At 33.9% G+C, this 19,701-nt stretch overlaps 5 protein-coding genes and 1 non-coding gene across 6 annotated transcripts; 1 reads left to right on the plus strand and 5 right to left on the minus strand.

Annotated features, from left to right (window-relative positions):
- Positions 1-2,125: 2,125 nt before the first annotated feature.
- On the plus strand, positions 2,126-4,768 carry IDD2 (indeterminate(ID)-domain 2). The gene is made up of 4 exons (NM_114930.6): positions 2,126-2,789; positions 2,867-3,263; positions 3,347-3,546; positions 3,913-4,768. Exons 1-4 carry the CDS (start codon positions 2,660-2,662, stop codon positions 4,542-4,544), a joined length of 1,359 nt encoding a protein of 452 aa, NP_190639.1. The 5' UTR covers positions 2,126-2,659; the 3' UTR covers positions 4,545-4,768.
- A 595-nt stretch (positions 4,769-5,363) lies between these two features.
- Positions 5,364-5,438, minus strand: MIR8167c. Its single transcript, NR_141397.1, has one exon. It is a non-coding gene; the product is annotated as a microRNA ath-MIR8167c precursor (primary transcript).
- Positions 5,439-6,837: 1,399 nt separating this feature from the next.
- AT3G50710 (F-box/RNI-like/FBD-like domains-containing protein) lies at positions 6,838-8,620 on the minus strand. Its single transcript, NM_114931.2, has 3 exons — positions 7,531-8,620; positions 7,319-7,447; positions 6,838-7,210 (listed from the first exon to the last, which is right to left on the minus strand). The coding sequence occupies exons 1-3, from the start codon at positions 8,386-8,388 to the stop codon at positions 6,914-6,916; spliced, it is 1,284 nt and encodes a 427-aa protein (NP_190640.1). The 5' UTR covers positions 8,389-8,620; the 3' UTR covers positions 6,838-6,913.
- Positions 8,621-9,233: 613 nt separating this feature from the next.
- AT3G50720 (Protein kinase superfamily protein) lies at positions 9,234-11,145 on the minus strand (the record flags this gene model as incomplete). Its single annotated transcript, NM_114932.1, has 6 exons — positions 9,234-9,560; positions 9,639-9,794; positions 9,869-9,990; positions 10,087-10,282; positions 10,407-10,542; positions 10,949-11,145. The coding sequence occupies 6 exons, from the start codon at positions 11,143-11,145 to the stop codon at positions 9,234-9,236; spliced, it is 1,134 nt and encodes a 377-aa protein (NP_190641.1).
- A 2,102-nt stretch (positions 11,146-13,247) lies between these two features.
- AT3G50730 (Protein kinase superfamily protein) lies at positions 13,248-14,852 on the minus strand (the record flags this gene model as incomplete). The annotated part of the gene is made up of 6 exons (NM_114933.2): positions 13,248-13,589; positions 13,688-13,846; positions 13,917-14,041; positions 14,128-14,320; positions 14,456-14,591; positions 14,692-14,852. 6 exons carry the CDS (start codon positions 14,850-14,852, stop codon positions 13,248-13,250), a joined length of 1,116 nt encoding a protein of 371 aa, NP_190642.2.
- Positions 14,853-16,757: 1,905 nt separating this feature from the next.
- Positions 16,758-18,755, minus strand: UGT72E1 (UDP-glucosyl transferase 72E1). Its single transcript, NM_114934.2, has one exon. It carries the CDS (start codon positions 18,524-18,526, stop codon positions 17,063-17,065), a length of 1,464 nt encoding a protein of 487 aa, NP_566938.1. The 5' UTR covers positions 18,527-18,755; the 3' UTR covers positions 16,758-17,062.
- Positions 18,756-19,701: the final 946 nt, after the last annotated feature.

A 19,701-nucleotide genomic window follows, 5' to 3' on the forward strand; every position in this document is an offset into this window, starting at 1 on the left:
CTGCAAGCAGTAGATGGTTGGAATTGGATCTACTAGTCCATGATAAATAAATAAATAAAGTAATTCCGGTTTTCAAATTGGTTTGGAATAGAAAGTTAATTAATCAATATAAAATCCCCAAACCTTGAAAATCAACCTCGTTGACCCATCTTTATTTCACCCGTCGATGGTAATTTGTCGCGTATCGGTTATAGACAACAATTACTAATATTCTTCCACCATATGCAATGTCAACAAAGTTACTATGAATGATTGATTTAGCGTTAGTTTTTTTTAAATCGTCGTCGTATTCATCGGTTTGGCATAGACACTATATGATTCTCGAACCAATGAACTCGTTATGTAATGTATATTTGTCTCGATTATGATTATCTAATTTTTGTTCAAATCAACAAAGTACTAGTCTATTGTTAGAAGCGTTAGTTACGTTAGTTGATATCATAGCCATGTTAAGCTAGTATCATCCTCGACAAAAGTAATATTATCATCGATGTTCCCGTTACATTAGACTCTTAATACATGTTAATTATGAATATCCATATATTAATATGATTGTATGCTTCAAGAAAATAAAAAGATCATGATTTGATAATTGATACTACACTTAAAGTAATTATAGTTTTTTTTATTTTTTTTTATTTTCACATTTCCAAACATATGTGATCGAATACGAATGGCGATGTTTAAGATGCTAAATCAACAAGATCCTTACACAAAATCGAAGCAATTTTTGAGGAGTATGTAAACAGTGACCGACTTGAATACCTTCAGTGCCACGTTTTTCCTCACTTGGACAAACTTGTTCTTCATTTTTATTTGTTTGGACCAAGATAACTCGTTATTCATTACGAGGGCTTTCCACGGAAGAAAATGCACTACCTACAAAAGAAATGGAATAATATAAACTTGAATGGGCCCTGCTTGGGATATCAAGACTTCGGCCCAGCAATGTCCGTGCATGCAAATATTTTGTTAATCACTTTTTAAAGTAGCATTTGGATTATCGCTTAGTATATTTGCATTCCCATCTATTACTAATACTACAATACTAGGAGCAAAAGTTATTAGTTCTTTAATTTGATTGCTAGATAGTGCTGGAAACTTTATTTCAGGAAATGGAATTTCTAGGCTGGCTAAATAGTGTTCTGGATTCTTGAGGGACCCTGTTACGCCTAAAAATAATGTTGTTTTTTTGAAGGTCATCAAAATAAACATTTTATAAGACAGTAAAAAAAGAAATAAGACAATTATATTTATGTAGTCAAACGCTTGTTTTTGCTGGATATATAATTACATAAAAGTTGCATTTATCCTTTAATCAATTGCCAAAAAGCAAGAAATAATATCAATCCAATCTTATAAACAACTATATTATGAAAAAGATGATAATTATTGTACGCAAGATGTTATACGACACACGTAATTTGTAGATACACAAAAAGGTCAAGGTCAACAAATAACACGATCAATTGCATTAAATGTGTACTAGCATGGTTATCAGAAATTTTTATTGATACCATGGAATCGATAGACGACAAAACCAACCGTAATTTCAAAATTTCCGTAATTGTTTCTCTTCTCTTTTCTTGTTTTATCGACGATTATGGAAATTTTTTTTTTTTAACGGAGATGTTTGGTCCGACAACGTGACGGTAAATCCTCCACTGTCTTCGCTTAAAGACAAACGACAATTAATCTTTTTAACTCCTCGTTTCACTTGCAAAGTTATTTCATCATTTTAGTAGTTTACTCTCATTCTACTAAATTTGTATTTTTATTGTAACATAACGGTCATATCAGTATTTGGTTAGTTGATTATGTGACATGACTATGGATAATAAGACTTGATATGAATTCCCATATATAAGAAATCGTCGATGACATAAAACTACTTTATCTACTAACTTCATAAGGCAAAAATGAGTAGATAATTAGATTATTAGAAAGAGAGAGACAATGAGATTGATATTTTTTATATGGGAGTCCAAAATCAAGATAGATATACTTGAAAACACTCGAACCCCACAAGGATCGACAAAATATTTCTTTTTAAATAGCTCAAAAAAATTATTTAAAAAAATTCAAAATCTTTTTAAAATATCCAAAATGTTGAAAAGTTGTAAATCGATAAAAGAGAAAAATAATAATAATTGTGCCAATAGAGAGAAAGAGAGAGACAGAAGAAGAAAGAAAGGTTCCTTTGTCTCGGAACAACCAAAGAGCCACCACCCAAAAAAAAAAAGGTTCTTAGCTTTTTTTCTTTCTTTCACACGAAATCTCACGAGACGCCTTATTTCTTCTTCTCTGTCTCTTTCCGACGGCGTAACTCTCCGGTGGAATCTCAGCTCTCTTATCAGTAGAAGAAGTTTTGGTCTTTAAATGTAATTTTTTTGGTTTTGCTTTAAATTTCAATCGTTGTTATCAGAAAAAGTAGGTAGCAAAAAAAGAGATTTTTTACGAAAAGCAGATTGACTGGTAGCTGAAACAACGGAGGAGAATTATAGAAACGAGTAAAAAACAAAACCCTAAAGGTTGAAACTTGGTTGACGAAAAAAATGAGCTGATTTTTTTTTCTTCATTTATTTCATTCTTAACTCTTTTTCACATATTTAAGAATCAGTAAGAAACAAAAAAAAACAGAGTGAGACTAAAAAAAAAGATGCCGGTAGATTTAGATAACTCCTCCACAGTTTCCGGTGAAGCAAGTGTTTCAATCTCATCCACCGGAAACCAAAACCCACTTCCAAACTCCACCGGAAAGAAGAAACGTAACCTCCCTGGCATGCCTGGTAAACTTCAAAAATCCAAACTTTATTATAACTCAAAATTTCTCAATTTTTGTTAAAGTTTTGTCCTTTTTATACAGATCCAGAGTCAGAAGTTATAGCTTTATCACCAAAAACATTACTAGCAACAAACAGATTTGTTTGTGAAATCTGTAACAAAGGGTTTCAAAGAGACCAGAATCTTCAACTTCATCGTCGTGGACACAATTTACCATGGAAGCTTCGTCAGAAATCAAACAAAGAAGTGAAGAAAAAAGTCTATGTTTGTCCTGAAGTTAGTTGTGTTCATCACGACCCTTCACGTGCTTTAGGAGATCTAACTGGAATCAAGAAACACTTTTGTCGGAAACATGGTGAGAAGAAGTGGAAATGTGATAAATGTTCTAAGAAATACGCTGTTCAATCTGATTGGAAAGCTCATTCCAAGATTTGTGGTACTAAAGAGTATAAATGTGATTGTGGTACTCTGTTTTCTAGGTAAAGTGTTTGCCTTTTTTGATCATACATAAGAAAAAATTCAAAATTCAACAATCTAAGTTTTGAGTGATTTTTGTTTGCAGGAGGGATAGTTTTATAACGCATAGAGCTTTTTGTGATGCTTTGGCTGAAGAAAATGCGAGAAGTCATCATAGTCAGAGTAAGAAACAGAATCCTGAAATTTTGACCCGGAAAAACCCGGTACCCAACCCGGTTCCTGCTCCGGTGGATACTGAGTCTGCTAAAATCAAATCCTCCTCGACTTTAACAATTAAGCAATCAGGTAAAGAGTCTCTTGTAGTGTTCTAGATTGGGAATTTTTTGGTGTTTTTGGATTCATTTTTGTCGCTATATTTCTTTGTTTTAAGCTGAAAATGAAGATGGCTAAGGTAATCTCTGTTAATGGTCGGTGGTGTTCTTGGAGTTTAGTTAGATGTTTTGTCCGTAGTGTCGTATTATTTTATCTGTTACTTGATTAAGAACATAATTCGTTTGGTAAGTTTAATAGTTGTTCAATGGCTGATTGGTTCTTTATGATAAACAAATCAAAGATATGATTGATTTGCTTTTTGTTTGTTTACAGTTTATTTTTTCAATTCAAAAAGTATCAAACTTTATGTAAACGACTAATGACTCTTATGATCTACAGAATCTCCAAAAACCCCTCCTGAAATCGTTCAAGAAGCTCCAAAACCGACCAGTTTAAATGTTGTTACAAGCAACGGTGTTTTCGCAGGCTTATTCGAATCTTCCTCGGCTTCTCCAAGTATATACACAACATCGTCTTCTTCGAAGAGTCTTTTCGCGTCATCTTCGTCCATTGAACCTATCTCTTTGGGTCTTTCAACAAGTCATGGATCATCCTTTCTTGGGTCAAACCGGTTCCACGCTCAGCCCGCGATGTCAGCAACCGCTTTACTTCAAAAAGCAGCTCAAATGGGAGCAGCTTCTTCAGGAGGTTCATTGCTTCACGGGTTAGGGATAGTTTCATCCACTTCAACTTCTATAGACGCAATAGTCCCTCATGGACTAGGATTAGGACTGCCTTGTGGTGGCGAAAGCAGCTCGGGTTTAAAAGAGCTTATGATGGGGAATTCATCGGTGTTTGGTCCGAAACAAACGACATTAGACTTCCTCGGTTTAGGTAGAGCGGTTGGTAACGGAAATGGTCCAAGTAACGGACTATCTACTCTAGTCGGAGGAGGAACCGGCATCGATATGGCAACAACATTTGGATCAGGAGAGTTTTCAGGGAAAGACATTAGTAGAAGAAAATCATAAGTAGAGTAAATGAATGTGTTTGAGAGGGTTTTAGATGTTCTTGTTCAATAGGTTAGTGTGAGAATTTGAAAACTTCCCTTTGAAAGAAAGGGTTCACTATTTAATATATATGCAATTAGTTAATTATTCTGATTTACCTAATTTCGATTTCTTAAACGCAAAGAAATCTTTAGTGACGAGTGATGATGATTTACTCTTCTTATCTAATAAATTCCTTCACAAATGCAATAAATGGAATTGTTTTGCTTTCGTTTCCTTAATCGGAATAGGTAAAGAGAGTGAGATTTACTTCTTTATATAGAAACTCTTTCCAAATCTTGAATAATAGGGTCCCATTTGTTTTTTTGTTAAAATTTTCGGTGGAATATTGAAATTTTTTACCTTTCGAATTTGACATTTGATTTGATTAGATATTCGATAGACAAAAAGAAGAAAGAGATTCGGACAATAGATTTTTTTGCTGTGCCAATCGTATCGTAGGACCATTATTGATAATCGATATAGTGACGTGTTATTATCACGACAGGACAACACTAAGCCGTTTACAATCTCCTAATACGACCCATTACGTTAATGAAAATAGGCCATCGTTACTTGGGGGCTTAGGCCATAATTTATAAGCCCATTTATCTCAGTTTAGGCCCAAAGTTTCTCAATATATCTAAATATACTAAATCAGCAGTCACTTTTCCAGTAAGTGATGCATTTAGTGATTGACACATCAGCTTATTACTATTTTTTTATTCTTTCATTTTCACGCAGGATTTTTATGTGTCGTTTTTATTTAACTTTGTTTTTTTCTCAAACGATTTTCTCTTTCATCCCCACGATCTCCACATCTCCACTTTCTCTCTTCCAAAAACTCCATGACTACTGTGTAAAATCTCAAAGATGGGTTTCTCAACATCATTAATCGATTACTCAGAAATCAGGTACTTTGTTCATCTCAATGAATCAATTTACCATCTTCTATTTCTGTTTGTAATTTTGTTTTATATATATAGAATTCTCCATAGATCCGAAAATCATATATCCTTCTTCTAGATTTCTATGGCTTTTTTTTTTGTTTTTGCTTTGTTTCTGCTTTATTTGACTGAATTCGATTTCTCTCATACATCTCCTTTTTTCCATAGGATTATTCTTTAATACAATCAATGCCTATGATTCTCCCGTCTCACAAACACTCAAGGAACAACGACAAATTTTGGTTTCTCATCTGAACAGTTGCCTTAAAACAAGGGTGAGTTTAATATCTTAATCGAAGCTCAAATGTTTTTTTAATGGTAAATTAATTCTCATACTTTTTACTATTCTTCTTTCATCTCTTATTTTACTTCTTTATATCTACAATTTCTTTTTTGTATTAATACAAATACTTCAATTTTAAAGTCATCTCTTATTTTACTTCTTTATATCTGCAATATCTTTGATATTGTTTCAAAGGTAGCGTCTGCGTCATGTACTTACTTACTTGTTCACATTTTACATTTTTTTTTAGACTTCCAAGCTTTGGGTGTCAACGAATGTTTGTAAACTGAATTACTGATGATGAGAAGAAGAACACATTACAATTGGTTGGAGCTAATGATGAAATAAGCGGACATGTATATACCCAGCATAATTTTCGTATTTATACTCTCTTATATTTCTAAACTCTTGATTTGTTAGTTACTGTCTATCGCAATTGATTCATTGGGTAGAAAAGTTGTACCTTCTTTATATATTTTTCTTAATCTTTGTATATTCTTCAGTCAATGATAATAAATTTATTGTATATTTATGTTGTCTGCTTTATTTTAAAAATCTTAGTTAAGAGTTATAACAAATATAATTTAAAACAATGTTGTCCCTGTATAGCAGGAGTCAAATGCTAGTAGTTTACTGAATTAGATGATACGAAGAACGATTATTATAATAGTTGTTTTATTTTTGACAATCACTTGTTAAATTTCGAAGCTTTTTAGTGATTGTAACTTTGAAAACCAAATACCCTCTAATTACAAAATCTAATGTTGTCCATTAACAAAGTTTTATATATTGTGGTCGATTAGTCTAGACTTCGGCCTAATCAGCTTATAAGGTAATCCGATAATAGGCGCTCCGACTATCTCTTGAGTCCTTATATTTGTTAGAAAGCCATTTCAAACTCGGATTAGGCAATGTGATGGTCTTCTGGGAAGAATTTCACTACGCATTTAGCACTCTGATGATGGTCGAATCATCTAATAGAGTATATAAAAAGAAAATTTAGTAAAAAAAGATAAAAGCAAAAGCAATAAGAGTTTTCCAACACATCCAACTTTCAAACCAAATGCTTCTAGTTTTCTTTGAAGCACATGTACAGGCAAGAAGACTACTACATTATTTTCTCAATCCAATAGAAGCTGACATGAGCTTGAAGCTCTAGCCATATAAACCAACTCATTGAGTTCCCGCGAACGCTCTTCCTTCGGATACAAATATGAAGCGGCAGAGAAAGTTGCAGTCTTTAACTGTCTTGCATTCTTTAGAATGTACGCCACTACTTTTTTCTCTTCATCTCCTGCGTTGTAATATTTCCACTCGAAAATATTGAGATGGAACAACAAACATTGAGGAACTGAACTTGGTTCTTCCCAATGTTCTTCTATTGGATCGTCTAAGTAATCATGTTCCTCACACTTGCACTAAAAGAACAACAAATTATAATCTATTAGAACCTTAAATTAATAACTTAAGAAAGTGAGACAATCCAATAAAGAAACAGAATGTATTAGGTCATGTAAAATGTTTACTTCGTAGATCTTGAGAACTTGTAGTTTAGGAGAACTTTGGAGCATCCAAGTAAGTAGATCCCACCACATTAGAGCGTCTCCACATAACTCCAAATGAACAAGCTGATAGAACTCCATATGGTTATGAAGCTGCATAGAGATTCTCGGAAACATAAGCACAATACAAATGTCGTGTATCACAAGAAAACATAGGTTTGGTTTTGGTTACGTACCGTCGTCGAAGGAGATAAACATAAAGAGAGACGCTTGACTGATTTAAGAGGTCCCAATAGCTTCTTGGGATTTCTGTAAATGACTTTAATATTCACATCAACCACCTCAGGCATATTATCTCTCAAGCACAAGTCGCCATAGAAGTCTACAAAGTTGAAGTACTTCAAAGCTGGGGCATTGACCACAAACGTAAAGTCACCGTACAGTTCTCCAGATGTATCAAGAATAGATAAGCTCTGTAAAGTAGGTATTTCTACATAGAAAGACCGCACATGGAAACTGTTATAAGATTTGTCCAACACCAACTCTTCAAGAACAGGACAACCCGACAAAAGCCTGCGGTGAGACTTTTTGGTTTTGTACTCTACACACACAAGGTGTAATGATTTCAAGGATGGAAAACAAACATCGATAGGAACATTCAGAACTACCGTGGAAGCGAGTTTCAAGACCTCGAGTTTTTCATATGTATAAAGACTCTTTGGTAGTTTGATTGACCTATGTTCCCTGAAATATCCTTCACAATGTGATATTTCAAGTTCACGCATATTGCGAACCATTCCGATTCTGATCCATGTTGCTATATCTTCAGAGCTACAACAAGGACCAACGTTGAACTTCACTGTTTCTAGAACCTGAGCTCTATTCAACACCATTGATTTGTCTACATACTTGAGAAATCTCCCGTAATAGGAAGGCTCAAGTTCAAACTCATCATCAAAACGAAGCTTTGGAACCATCATCCAAAGAAACTTCCAACGTTTTGACAAAAGCATTGTGACGACAACATCTTTGGTAGGAAGTGATGAAACAATCTTCAAAAGCAAATCATCAGACAGATTACTAATCCTATCCATATATGGAAACAACTTCTATAGACTGAAAAACCTTTCAGATTCAAACAAAGATGTATATGTGATGATTACTACAAAACCAACAATAATACAAATACCCATCGAAGCAAACACAACCCTATAACAAACTCAAAGAGTAACCATGAAGAGAAGAAAAACCAAAAGCTAACGCATGAAGCAGAATAAAAAAGACAGATAGATTAAAGTGAGATTCTGCTTCGATTTCATACCAAACGGTGATGATGAGTGTAGATTTGGAAGTTTGACTTTGAAGAGAAGGTGGTGAAAGTGTATTTGCTCCGTACGTCATTAAATTAAAACAAACCAAAAAAAGGGGAATTGGGCTCAACGGTAATGGCCCAAATTTAGTATATATATAAGGCTCAAACGAATTTTATAAAATGGATACGTAATTAAAAGATTGAAGTTATTGAGAATTAATGTGTAGTCTTTCTTTGAATCGAAAAATCCTTGTATAAATTTATTATATCTTGAAAAATATTAATGAGAGATTTGAAAGAGTCTTTCACCAATGGAATGCTCTAAATGTATATATTTACAGATTTCTATGTATGTACTTTTATCTGGTTATAAAATTAAATCACTAGATATGGGGAATTTATTTAAAAAATTTCAATAGATCTCTCACCAACGAAAATGGTCTTATCGGATAGTTTACTACAACGATATTACATAAAATATAGTTGAAGTTTCCATGAAAAGATCATTAAAGAAGGATGAGAATGCATTTATTAAAACAACAAAAACAACAAGAAAATAGAACAAACAGTCTTTTCTTAAATCTGTCAACTTTCTATGGGTAAGCACAAAAAGTGATCATATGCATCTCACCACTTTGAAGAAATGAACTTCTTGAAGAAAGGAAGTATCTTCTTCATCACGTTCTGCTTGATCTTCTTAGGTTTCTTCAGCTTGATATAGCGCTTTGGAAGCAGCCAAGTGGTCTCCAATTCCTCTATCTCATCATCATAAGCTTCATCTTCGGTGATCGTTATCTCATTATTACTTCTCTCTGAGCAGAATCTTTTTAGCAAGCTTTCCAGTGAGATTGTAATATCTTTGAATTCGAGACGAGTCTTTGAGTCCGCTGCCCAACAACATTCTAATATGGGGACGACCTCATCAGGAATATTCGATAGGCTTGGTCTCTTGCCCTGAAAGAAAAAAAAAGATTCATCATGTTAAAATCTTCTCCATTAAGTAAAAATTGTTGATATGTATATAACTTTTACCTGGTTCACAAAATAGGGAATAGAAATGCTAGGTATCTCACTGAAAGGTGTTTTGTTTGTGAGCAAGGACCAGAAAATCAGTGCGAAGCTATACACATCGATTTTCTGGTCGTAGTGTTTTTTCTCCCCAATTCGGAGTGGCTCACGGCTGCATACCTGTGGATACAAAACATACAATCATTAATCATGATATGTTCTAGTCAAATATTTAGTCTAGAAAGAATCATTACCTCTGGAGCCATCCAACGGTACGTGCCCGCCTCACAAGTCATGCCACCAAGAGTCTTTTCTCTTGCAAGTCCAAAATCAGCCAACTTCACATGTTTCATATCACCAGTTACCAAAACATTCCCTACTCAAACACGGATAACAAACAATTAATTTGTTTCACTATCTACAAGACATGATGCTACAAGACATGATGATGTGTAAAATGGAGTATATTTACTTGGATTTAGGTCACGGTGAATGATGCCTTTTGAGTGCAAATACTCCATGGCTCGAGAAATGTCCAAAGCAAAGCTTAGTGACACCTTGAGATCAAGAGGACTCGGGCGAGAGTTCAACATGAACCTCTGAAGAGTACCACCTCTTACGAGTTCGGTAACTATCATCAATTGTGGCTCTATGCAAGCTCCAACAAACTGTACAATTAATGTTGAAAACACCAAAATATTTATTACTCATTATCGTAACATTAATATTATAAAACACCAAATTATTTATTTTTGTTTGAAACATCAAATGATTTATTATTTTCATTTTTACCCTGACAATGTTTTCATGTTTCATCGAGGATAGTACCAGAACCTCCTTTTGAAACTGTTGTTTGTCCTGAATGCTTACAGCAGATGTTTTACCCGGCTGCACTATCTTCACCGCCACAGGAACAATGTTTTTGAGTCTATAAATCATTAGAGAAAATATATGAAACTTTTGATTAGCACAAAAGCCAAAAACACTTCATCTTATGAGATTAATTCCGATTTTTCTATTAATGGTTTCTATGCAACATCAGATTAATTAATTCACTCAAAAATAAACTATGGAGTAGATGTAGATCTAATGATTGCCTTTTTACATAGATTTCTATTAAGTTAGGTTGCCTCACCAAAACTTCACATATAGTTATTGCCTGAATAAAGTTTTACAGTTGTTTCGGATATTAAGAATTAAAAAAAAAAACTGAAATGAAACTAGAAATCAGCAAATTTTATTTGGACAAAACCTAATGATTTTTTTTTCAAAAGATTTATAAGAAACATAAATACATAAAATCTTAAAAAGAGAGAGAGAGTGATGAAACACACCGGCCTTTGTAAACGATGGAGTTGCCTCCTTCTCCAATCATCTCTCCCCTCATGATGTCTTTAGGGTTGAGAAGCAACTCTCTGCTGATATTGAAATCGAACTGGTTATCAGACTCATCATTATTGTCATCTGAGCCAAACGCTGACATGAAAAAAGGGTAGTTCGCATTAAGCATCATCGTCGGAGAAATGGCCATGGTTGGAGCTCGCTTGTACTTTTGATGAGTAGAAATCATAGTGCTGAGTGAGGAAGATGAGTGAGGAAGACTGTGAAAGTGTTTGGGTTATATAGAAATAGCAGTGCTGAGTTTGGGGCTACTTAAGTAATTTCAAGAATTGTATTTTAGAGGGCATAAACAAAGAAAGATATTGTTATGTATTAATTGACAATTATAACTTGAATGGGAAAATATAGGAAAAATCTAAAAGTAATTCTTATCTCTTAAATGTAATTTATTTATTTATTCACCACCACATGTAATGGGTTTCTCAGAATCTTATCTTTTAAGTAATTTTTTGCATATATGTTTAACAGCTCATTTTTCCTTTTTGTATTTAACCATACTATATAAATATGGACTCTATACGGAAACTAAACTTATCTAAAATTTGAAAAATATATATTCTATTTTGCTTCTAACACTATTTAGGAGTTTTTTTCACAAATAATACTTAAGAGTTAGGACTTCAGTTTCTATCCAATTTGTTAAATAAAAATGGGTAAGACAAAGATAAAATGATATATATATTTAGTGCAATGTAAAATTATAGTCAACCAAAAAACTGTTTTATCATAAATGTTTCTGGAAGATATACCAACAGAATTCTATGGCCTAGTTGGCAGTTGCCATGAGTTTGAAACCAATAGTAGAGACCACTTTCATAGGTACTTTGCGTTTGAATGATTTTGAGCTTGTTTCATACACTTTTGTCAATAATGTGGGTGAGCTTTTGAGCTGAGATGGGAGGTCTCTGCATATTCATCCATTTCTTTCCCTCCATATACTACGCAAAGTGAGATCAAACGTATACCTAAGAAGGGACTTGGGGAGAATTGGGTGGGTGGAACCTTGTAGTTGGATGATGATGGGCGTCCCAACTTATTGTGAATCGGCTTTGAAGAATATCTCGGGGAAAATATGATTAGATTTGAGCTGAGTAGCTACAGGTCAATACCTCGGAAAAAATTGTATATATATATTAAGAAAAAATATATTTTCATCGCCAATAATTTTTGTGAGAAAATATAAAGTAGCGAACTTAAATTGAAAAAGATCGCTACCAAATAAAAATAAATAATATTTAACGATCGATGACATAAATAGAAAAAATACTAAACGATCTACTTACTAATGGTTTTATTCAATATTCAGTTAACATACCTTTTATAATATAATTTTTGAAATATAACGGTCTCAATATCATAAATTAAATTATTATACATTAAACGATATATATAATCATATCGTACTATTTTCTATTTTATTAAAATGTCAATATTACGACTACCACAATAAAAATCAACCTTTTTAGTTCTTAACTAAACTTTAATTACGTTAATAATAGAAAAAAAAACTTGTTCTTTATAAAAGTCTCAATCAAAACTGCATTCAATCTTTTATTCAACATCATTTTTTCTTTCCTAAAACTTTTAAGTAGAATGCAATACATGAACTTTCTGAAGATCACCCATTTAAGTATTATTCTCGTCCAAATATGTTTAAATCCAAAGTTTTGATGTAATATGTGCATTAGTGCTGGTATGATGATCGCATTCAAATTTAACATCGGCAAAAACCAAAAAGTAGAACTAAAATTTGGTTTCAACAAATATCACTATAATTATCATAAATGTAGGGTTTTCGAATAGACATATCTGTATATACCTACACAATGTGCACCCTCCTTTAAATGTTAGACATTTCAACTAGAAAATGTTAGAGAATGTTAAAGGAGGGTGCACATTCAGAAAACGTTACATTTCAACTATGATTATCATTTCTAATAGAAAATGTTACATTTACCAAAACCAACTTGAGATTTAGTCAGTACATACTCTATATAGTTACAACAAGGATATATTTTCTGTATAAACAAAAATAGTTGAAATGTCCATGAAAAGAAGAACGAGAATTCATTGCTTTAGGAAAAATTTCCTCACAAAAAAAAAAACAGAAAAAATAACAAGAAAACACAAAGAAGAAAGAAAGAACAAACACTAACAGAATCTTCAGTCTTGTCTTTCCTTAAATCCACCAACTTTCCATTTTTTATTTTTATGGAAAGACACAAAAAATAATCATGGCTTGTAGTTGTACAACCAAACCTTGAACTTCTTAAAGAAAGGAAATCTCATCTTCACCAGTTTCTTCTTCTTCTTCTTCTCCTTAGGTTTCTTCACCTTGCAAAAATGCTCTTGAAGAAGAGGAGAGTTCTCTGATTCCTCCATCTCACCTTCATAAGCTTCCCCATCCGGTAGTGTTGTGCCAATGCTACTGTCTGAGCTCATTCTTCTTAGCAAGTTTGTCAGCATAACCGAAATCTCTTTAAATTCCGGACGCGCATCCGGGTCTTGTGCCCAACATGATTCAACGATTGGGACAAACACGTCGGGAGTCTTCGTAAGTATTGGTCTCCGACCCTGTAATAAAAAGATATCCAACATTTTAAAACCTTATTCCTTTTAAGTTAAAAAGGATGATGTGTTTTTATCAAAAAAAAGTTGATGTTTGACTTTACTTGGCTAACAAGATAGGGAACAAAGAGGCTATTAGGCACGTCAGGGAATGGTTCTTCGTTCGTAACCAGCTGCCATAATACTATGGCAAAGCTGTAAATATCAGCCTTATGGTCATATTCCTTCTTCTCCCCAACTCTCAGCGGCTCAGGGCTATACACCTGTGGTTACGGAACAGAAAATATTTAGTTTATATGTTTCGAAATAGAAAACTAAGCTCAAAATGATCACTACCTCAGGAGCCATCCATTTAGAGGTGCCAGCCTCACAGGTCATGCCACCTCTAGTTTCTTCTCTTGCAATTCCAAAGTCAGCCAATTTCACATGTTTCAGATCACCGGTTACCAACAAATTCCCTACACAAAACACACCAAATTATCAAATTTTGTTTCTCTGTTTACAAGAAATACTGAGTAAAAATTGGCGCATGTTTATTGTTTACTTGGATTTAAATCACGGTGAATGATGCCATTTGAGTGCACAAACTCCATGGCTCGTGAAATATCCAAAGCAAAGCTTAGTGACATCTTTAGGTCAAGAGGACCCGGACGAGAGTGCATGAACCTCTGTAGAGTGCCGCCTTCAACGAGTTCGGTAACTATAATCAATTGTGGTTCTATGCAAGCTCCAACAAACTATATATACATCATCAATAATCATGTTTATTTATTTTACTTTACTTTTCAAAAAAAAAAAACATGTTTAATATGTCATTATTATAACATTAATATTGAAACCACCAATATAAATATATATTTCTCAATTTTCACCTTCACAATGTTGTCATGTTTCATCTTGGATAGTAACAGAACTTCCTTTTGAAACGTTTTTTTGTGCGCTTTGGTTACAGCGGAAGTTGTACTCGGATCCATGATCTTCACCGCCACGGGAAATTGGTTTCTTAGCCTATAAATCATGATAGAGAACATATGAAAACTTAGTGATGATTAAACTGATTAAACGCATTTGAATTCATCAATATAATATAGCGAGAGATGAAACACACAATCCTTTGTAGACGATGGAGTAAGCTCCTTCTCCAATCATCTCTCCCACTACGACATCGTTTCGGTCGAGAAGCAATTCTCTGCTGATACTGAAATGGAATGGCTCGTCGTCGGACTCATTGTGAGAAGGATAGTTTCTGAAAATCATTCGAGATATCATTTTGAAGAATGGAAGTGAGTGAGGACTAAGGATGATGAGTGAAAGAGGAAGAGTTGTACCTATTTATAGTACTACAAATGTGGGTGGTAATTCTGTAATTCTGTATGTAGTCTAAAACTGGATGGTTATGTGGGAGAGGAAAAACTGAATTTTGTTTCATGTATATTAATTGACAATTAATGGTAAAAGAAGGGAAAGTATTGTTTACCCAATTAGCATGAATTGCATGACATGGTTTTGTTACTAACCTTATCTCTTTAAGTAACTTTTTTTTTTATAATTTATTCACCACCATATGTCATGATTTTCTTGTAATCTTATCTTTAAGTAAATTTTTTCATAAATATGTTTAACACCTTTCTTTTTAATTTTTCATATAACCGTTACTCTATACTGACTATACATATACATTGTGGACCCGATATGTAAATATGCAACTCTTTTAGAAGAAAAAAAACTTTATGCATGACGTGCACAAATGTATACCACGAGAAAAAATGGTAAAATTGGAAAAACTACATTATTTTTCAATTTCTATTTTTTTATTTTATAAAATATATATATATATATATTAATGTATTTATTTGTATCGCCAATAATTTTAATGATAAAATAGAAGGTGACACAGTTAGAATGAAGGCGATAAATATTTATTTTTTTAAAGTGTTCTATGATCATAAGTATTAAAAATAATAGATTCACTAATAGTTTTTGTTTTCTTTAGTTAGCTAAGAAATTATGTGCCGATACATCTTGTAAGTCTAGCCCCTACCTAATACTTTATAATGTATGTAGTGAATTTTCTTCTATTTTTATTATTAAAGATTGGATAAAATAATCATTCAAGCATCATAGTCCATAGTAATCTTGCTTTGTTTCGCAACCAAGTAAGACATCTCAATTGCGATATCATGGCGAAATGTTTTCAAACTTTCACGTCTATGTTGTATCACATATCCAATTTATGCCATAGACTTGGTGGAGTGCATATCTAAATCCCACAATGTACGTCTAGGATATAGAAGAGCTCATGCAGTCATGCTAATACAAGTTGGATATGTGTATTGTGTATATATGAAAGAATTGTGATTTTAGGGAAGAGACACAACCCTGCGTATTGAAGAAGAGAGGACTTCAAAATTATAAAGATGAGTACTAAAATTTTCTACCTTAAGAAATAAGAACTCAAACGAAAAATACATTTAGACTTCTTTCCTCCTAATTTTAAATACTATTCGATCGTTGTAACGGAAACAAGACTTAATAGTTAATAACTTAATATGGGTTAGTTTGGGTCAAGATTTAGAAACCCATCAGTATTGTATATTACTTTCACCCACAAAAACTAGTTTTTCAAAGCATTAGTTGTTCAGTAAAAAGGAGACTAGTGTTTTACAATATACAAAAGCTGTGAAAATATGTTTTACAATTTAAGGCTGGTCCTGTTCCTTATTTCCTTTGTTACGTTTTAAATTCTTATAATTTTTACGAAGATTGTAACGAGTTTTTTTTTTTTTTTTTTTTGTAATGTTTCAACAGAAAAACGACGGTTTACAACAGTTAGAGTTTGACCCCCCCAAAAAAAGGACGGTTTACACATATATAGAAATACTCTGAAAAAATGAGAAGAACTGGAATAACAAATAGTGGAAAAAGAATTGAAAAAAAAAATGATTGAATTAAAAAGTTATAGTCGAAGATCACTTTAGCTGCGTGTTCCAAACCAAGTCAATAAGAGAGAATCATATATACAATTTGAATTTCCTAAGGAGATTAGTAATGATTAGCTAATTAAAAAAATCTTCATATATAACTAATGCAATTTTTTTGGTGAGAATATAACTAATGCGATTATCATCATCATAATGATTTTGTATATCATCAGATTCCTATACTCATGAATCATGATTTTAATTCACCGTTTCATATTGACGTCAAGTATTAAATATTAATCATATACAACCATATTTGTTACCGTTAAATAACCGAAGACTTAGCAATTAAAAAAGGAGCTACTTATTATACAAATTAAACACTAATTATTTATTTTACATTGTAAAATACATTACTGATAGGGACTAGCATTGACCAAAACAAAACCACGTGATACCATGTGGCAACCAAGACTCGGAAACTATATAATACAAGATACCCAAAAGGGTAAAACGACACGCAGTTTATAAGTAACATACTATAAACGGTAAGCGTTCCTAGGCACCACGTGCCATGCACCTGACACGCTCCAAAAGATGCTCGCTCTCGTCGGCGATTCTTGACAACGATTCATGCGCCACTCCACCGTCGCAACTCAGCGATTCGGCAGCGGTCTCTTTCAGCTTCTTTATCTTCTTTCTCATCTCAGCACCTTCCTCCTCCACCATGATCTTTCTCACCAACGCCTCGATCTCCGCCCTCGTAATCACTCCCTCCGACGGTAGTTTCTTAGAGCGGACGGCAACGCCAAGCTCTTCGTTGAGGAGTGTCGCGTTCATCATCTGCTCCGCAAAAAGTGGCCACGCGATCATCGGAACGCCACCAACGACGCTCTCGAGAATCGAATTCCAACCGCAGTGAGTTAGAAACCCACCTACGGCTTGGTGGGCCAAGATCTCCGCTTGGGGAGCCCAAGAAGAGACCATAAAGCCTCTCTCATGAGTCCGGCTAACAAAACCTTCCGGGAGATAATCAGGTGTACCGTCTCGTATTTTACCACTGTTAGCGGATAAATATGCACTGCAAGCTGAACCGTCCACCGGGGGTCGAACCACCCAAACGAACCGTTGCTGACTCATCTCAAGTCCCCAAGCCAATTCGGTTAGTTGTTTAGCCGAGAGAGAGCCACCGCTTCCAAATGAAATGTAAAGTACCGACTCGTCCGGCTGTTTGTTTAACCAATCCAAAACCGGATGATTAGTTTTAGATGGATCAACCGGTCTAGACAAAGGACCAATTGGATAAACCGGTACACCAGCAATTCGACCCAAGAGCTTTGGGTCTTGAAGAGATTTCAAAGTTTTGGGCTCCATATCATCCCATGTATTCACAATAATACCATCACACGTTGGGAAAACCGAACCGAAAGGAACAAATTCCCGGTAGAGTTGGCTGTTTGGGTCAAGGAATGTTTCAAGTGTATCTTCAAACCGAACCGGTTCACATCCAGGCATAACCATAGGTTGCTTCTTGATTATGTGCTCTTCTTCCATGTCTTTGTCCAACGTTGGGAAAAACAAAGCCACCGCGAGAAAACGTGCGTTTGAAGCGATGAAGATATAAGTCAACATGTTGAACTCACCACCGAGCGGTATCGCGTCCAAACCAAACAAGTCTACGATCAGAGCCGTTGGTTTGTGTTGCATCTCCTCTATCTTTGACCGGATGGTAGGAATGGTCTCACGCATCATGACCAAGAGCTTGATCCCAAAAAAGGCTGATGGGTCGACTAAACCGGAGATATCGGGCGTTGGGAGGCCAACGATATCAACAAGGGCCGCGTCGCAGCCTGGTGAGTTAAGGAATTGAGATTGAGCTGAGGCTGCGTCGGTTTCAAGGACGAAAATGGTGACATCGAAGCCGTGGGAACCAGCTAAGCGTTTTCCGAGCTCGATCACCGGGATGATGTGGCCCATTCCGGGGCTAGCGAACATGGCCACATGTGGTTTTGTAATCTTCATAGCCTAGATCACTGAACGTTGGCCTTTTTTTTTTTTTTTTTTGTTGTTGTTGTTGTTGTTATTGTGTCGGTTTACTCTCTCATAGTTGCAAGTGAGTTGAATATATAGAACCAAAAGACTTTATAACTCATTTGTAAGTATCTTTAAAGTCTTATCTATATATCACTTTCATTTTTTTTGTTTTATTTTTGATATCATATACCAGCTTTAATCGTTTTACAAGAAAAGTAAATATAAACATGGAAGTGTAAATGTATCTAAGTTAATTGCATCCATATCGTGTATTTATTTATATAGAAAAGAATTGACCACATAAGTTGTCGCGTGAATGATAAAAATGTTGAATGCGTCGACCAGAAGATAATAATGGTAAGCTTCCGACTTGTATATGTATATATGTGAATTACTAGCTCATAGGCCATAATGCATCATATATAGTATGTCATGTCATGTATACATAAAGATTCTTAGATGAGTTTCTTGTACTTATTAAACTGACAAACACATCGCTAAACAAATTCGAAACAGGCCATCATCGATACGAGTTATGAGATAAAAATGTTAGATAAATACTGAAGTACTGTACAAGAAGCTAAATCTTTGTATTATTATCTTTTTAAAAAAAAAATATGCACTTGATGTAAAAACGTTGGTTTTTGGGGTTGAATAAATTGTATATTCAGTTCAGAAAAAGAAAAAAAAAAAGAGAAAGAGAGTTTTCTACATGCTTGATCACATTCTCAAATAAACGTCTCTTTATGAATTTCATAAATGATGTAATAGTTATATCTTTATTAAGTATAGAATTCAAAAAAAAAAGGTTGAGTTTTATAAATTTCGTGAATTATGTCAGCAAAATGTATTACTATATACTTAGATGCTTGAACCATGCCACTGCTGTAACGTTGAAATTTGCTAAAATGATGTTGCAATTTGCTCAAACATTTAATGTTATTTGACTTATCGCAGTCTAGGTCCTCGTCATCTTGATATTTTCCCTCATTTTAAAATAATAAGTCATCTCTAGTTTTGAATTAGTTTTCGGGATAAATAGTATTTTCTCTATTTTTTAATATTTATGTTTTTTTAGAGAAAACATACATACTAAAAAAATATATATCAAAAACTGATTATTAATATATTATTTTTTGTAATTTATATTTTTTATTAATTCT

Source organism: Arabidopsis thaliana, chromosome 3 (genome assembly GCF_000001735.4).
Source record: "Arabidopsis thaliana chromosome 3, partial sequence".
NCBI classification, from domain to species: domain Eukaryota; kingdom Viridiplantae; phylum Streptophyta; class Magnoliopsida; order Brassicales; family Brassicaceae; genus Arabidopsis; species Arabidopsis thaliana.

Coding starts and splice junctions, on each gene's coding strand:
- AT3G50710 (NM_114931.2), bottom strand. CDS start 8,388: ATGGATAGGATTAGTAATCTGTCTGATGATTTGCTTTTGAAGATTGTT. Junction 7,448..7,530: donor GTTTATCTCCTTCGACGACG/GTACGTAACCAA, acceptor ATCTCTATGCAG/CTTCATAACCATATGGAGTT. Junction 7,211..7,318: donor AAGTTCTCAAGATCTACGAA/GTAAACATTTTA, acceptor TTGTTCTTTTAG/TGCAAGTGTGAGGAACATGA.
- UGT72E1 (NM_114934.2), bottom strand. CDS start 18,526: ATGAAGATTACAAAACCACATGTGGCCATGTTCGCTAGCCCCGGAATG.
- IDD2 (NM_114930.6), top strand. CDS start 2,660: ATGCCGGTAGATTTAGATAACTCCTCCACAGTTTCCGGTGAAGCAAGT. Junction 3,264..3,346: donor TGTGGTACTCTGTTTTCTAG/GTAAAGTGTTTG, acceptor TTTTGTTTGCAG/GAGGGATAGTTTTATAACGC. Junction 3,547..3,912: donor TTTAACAATTAAGCAATCAG/GTAAAGAGTCTC, acceptor TATGATCTACAG/AATCTCCAAAAACCCCTCCT.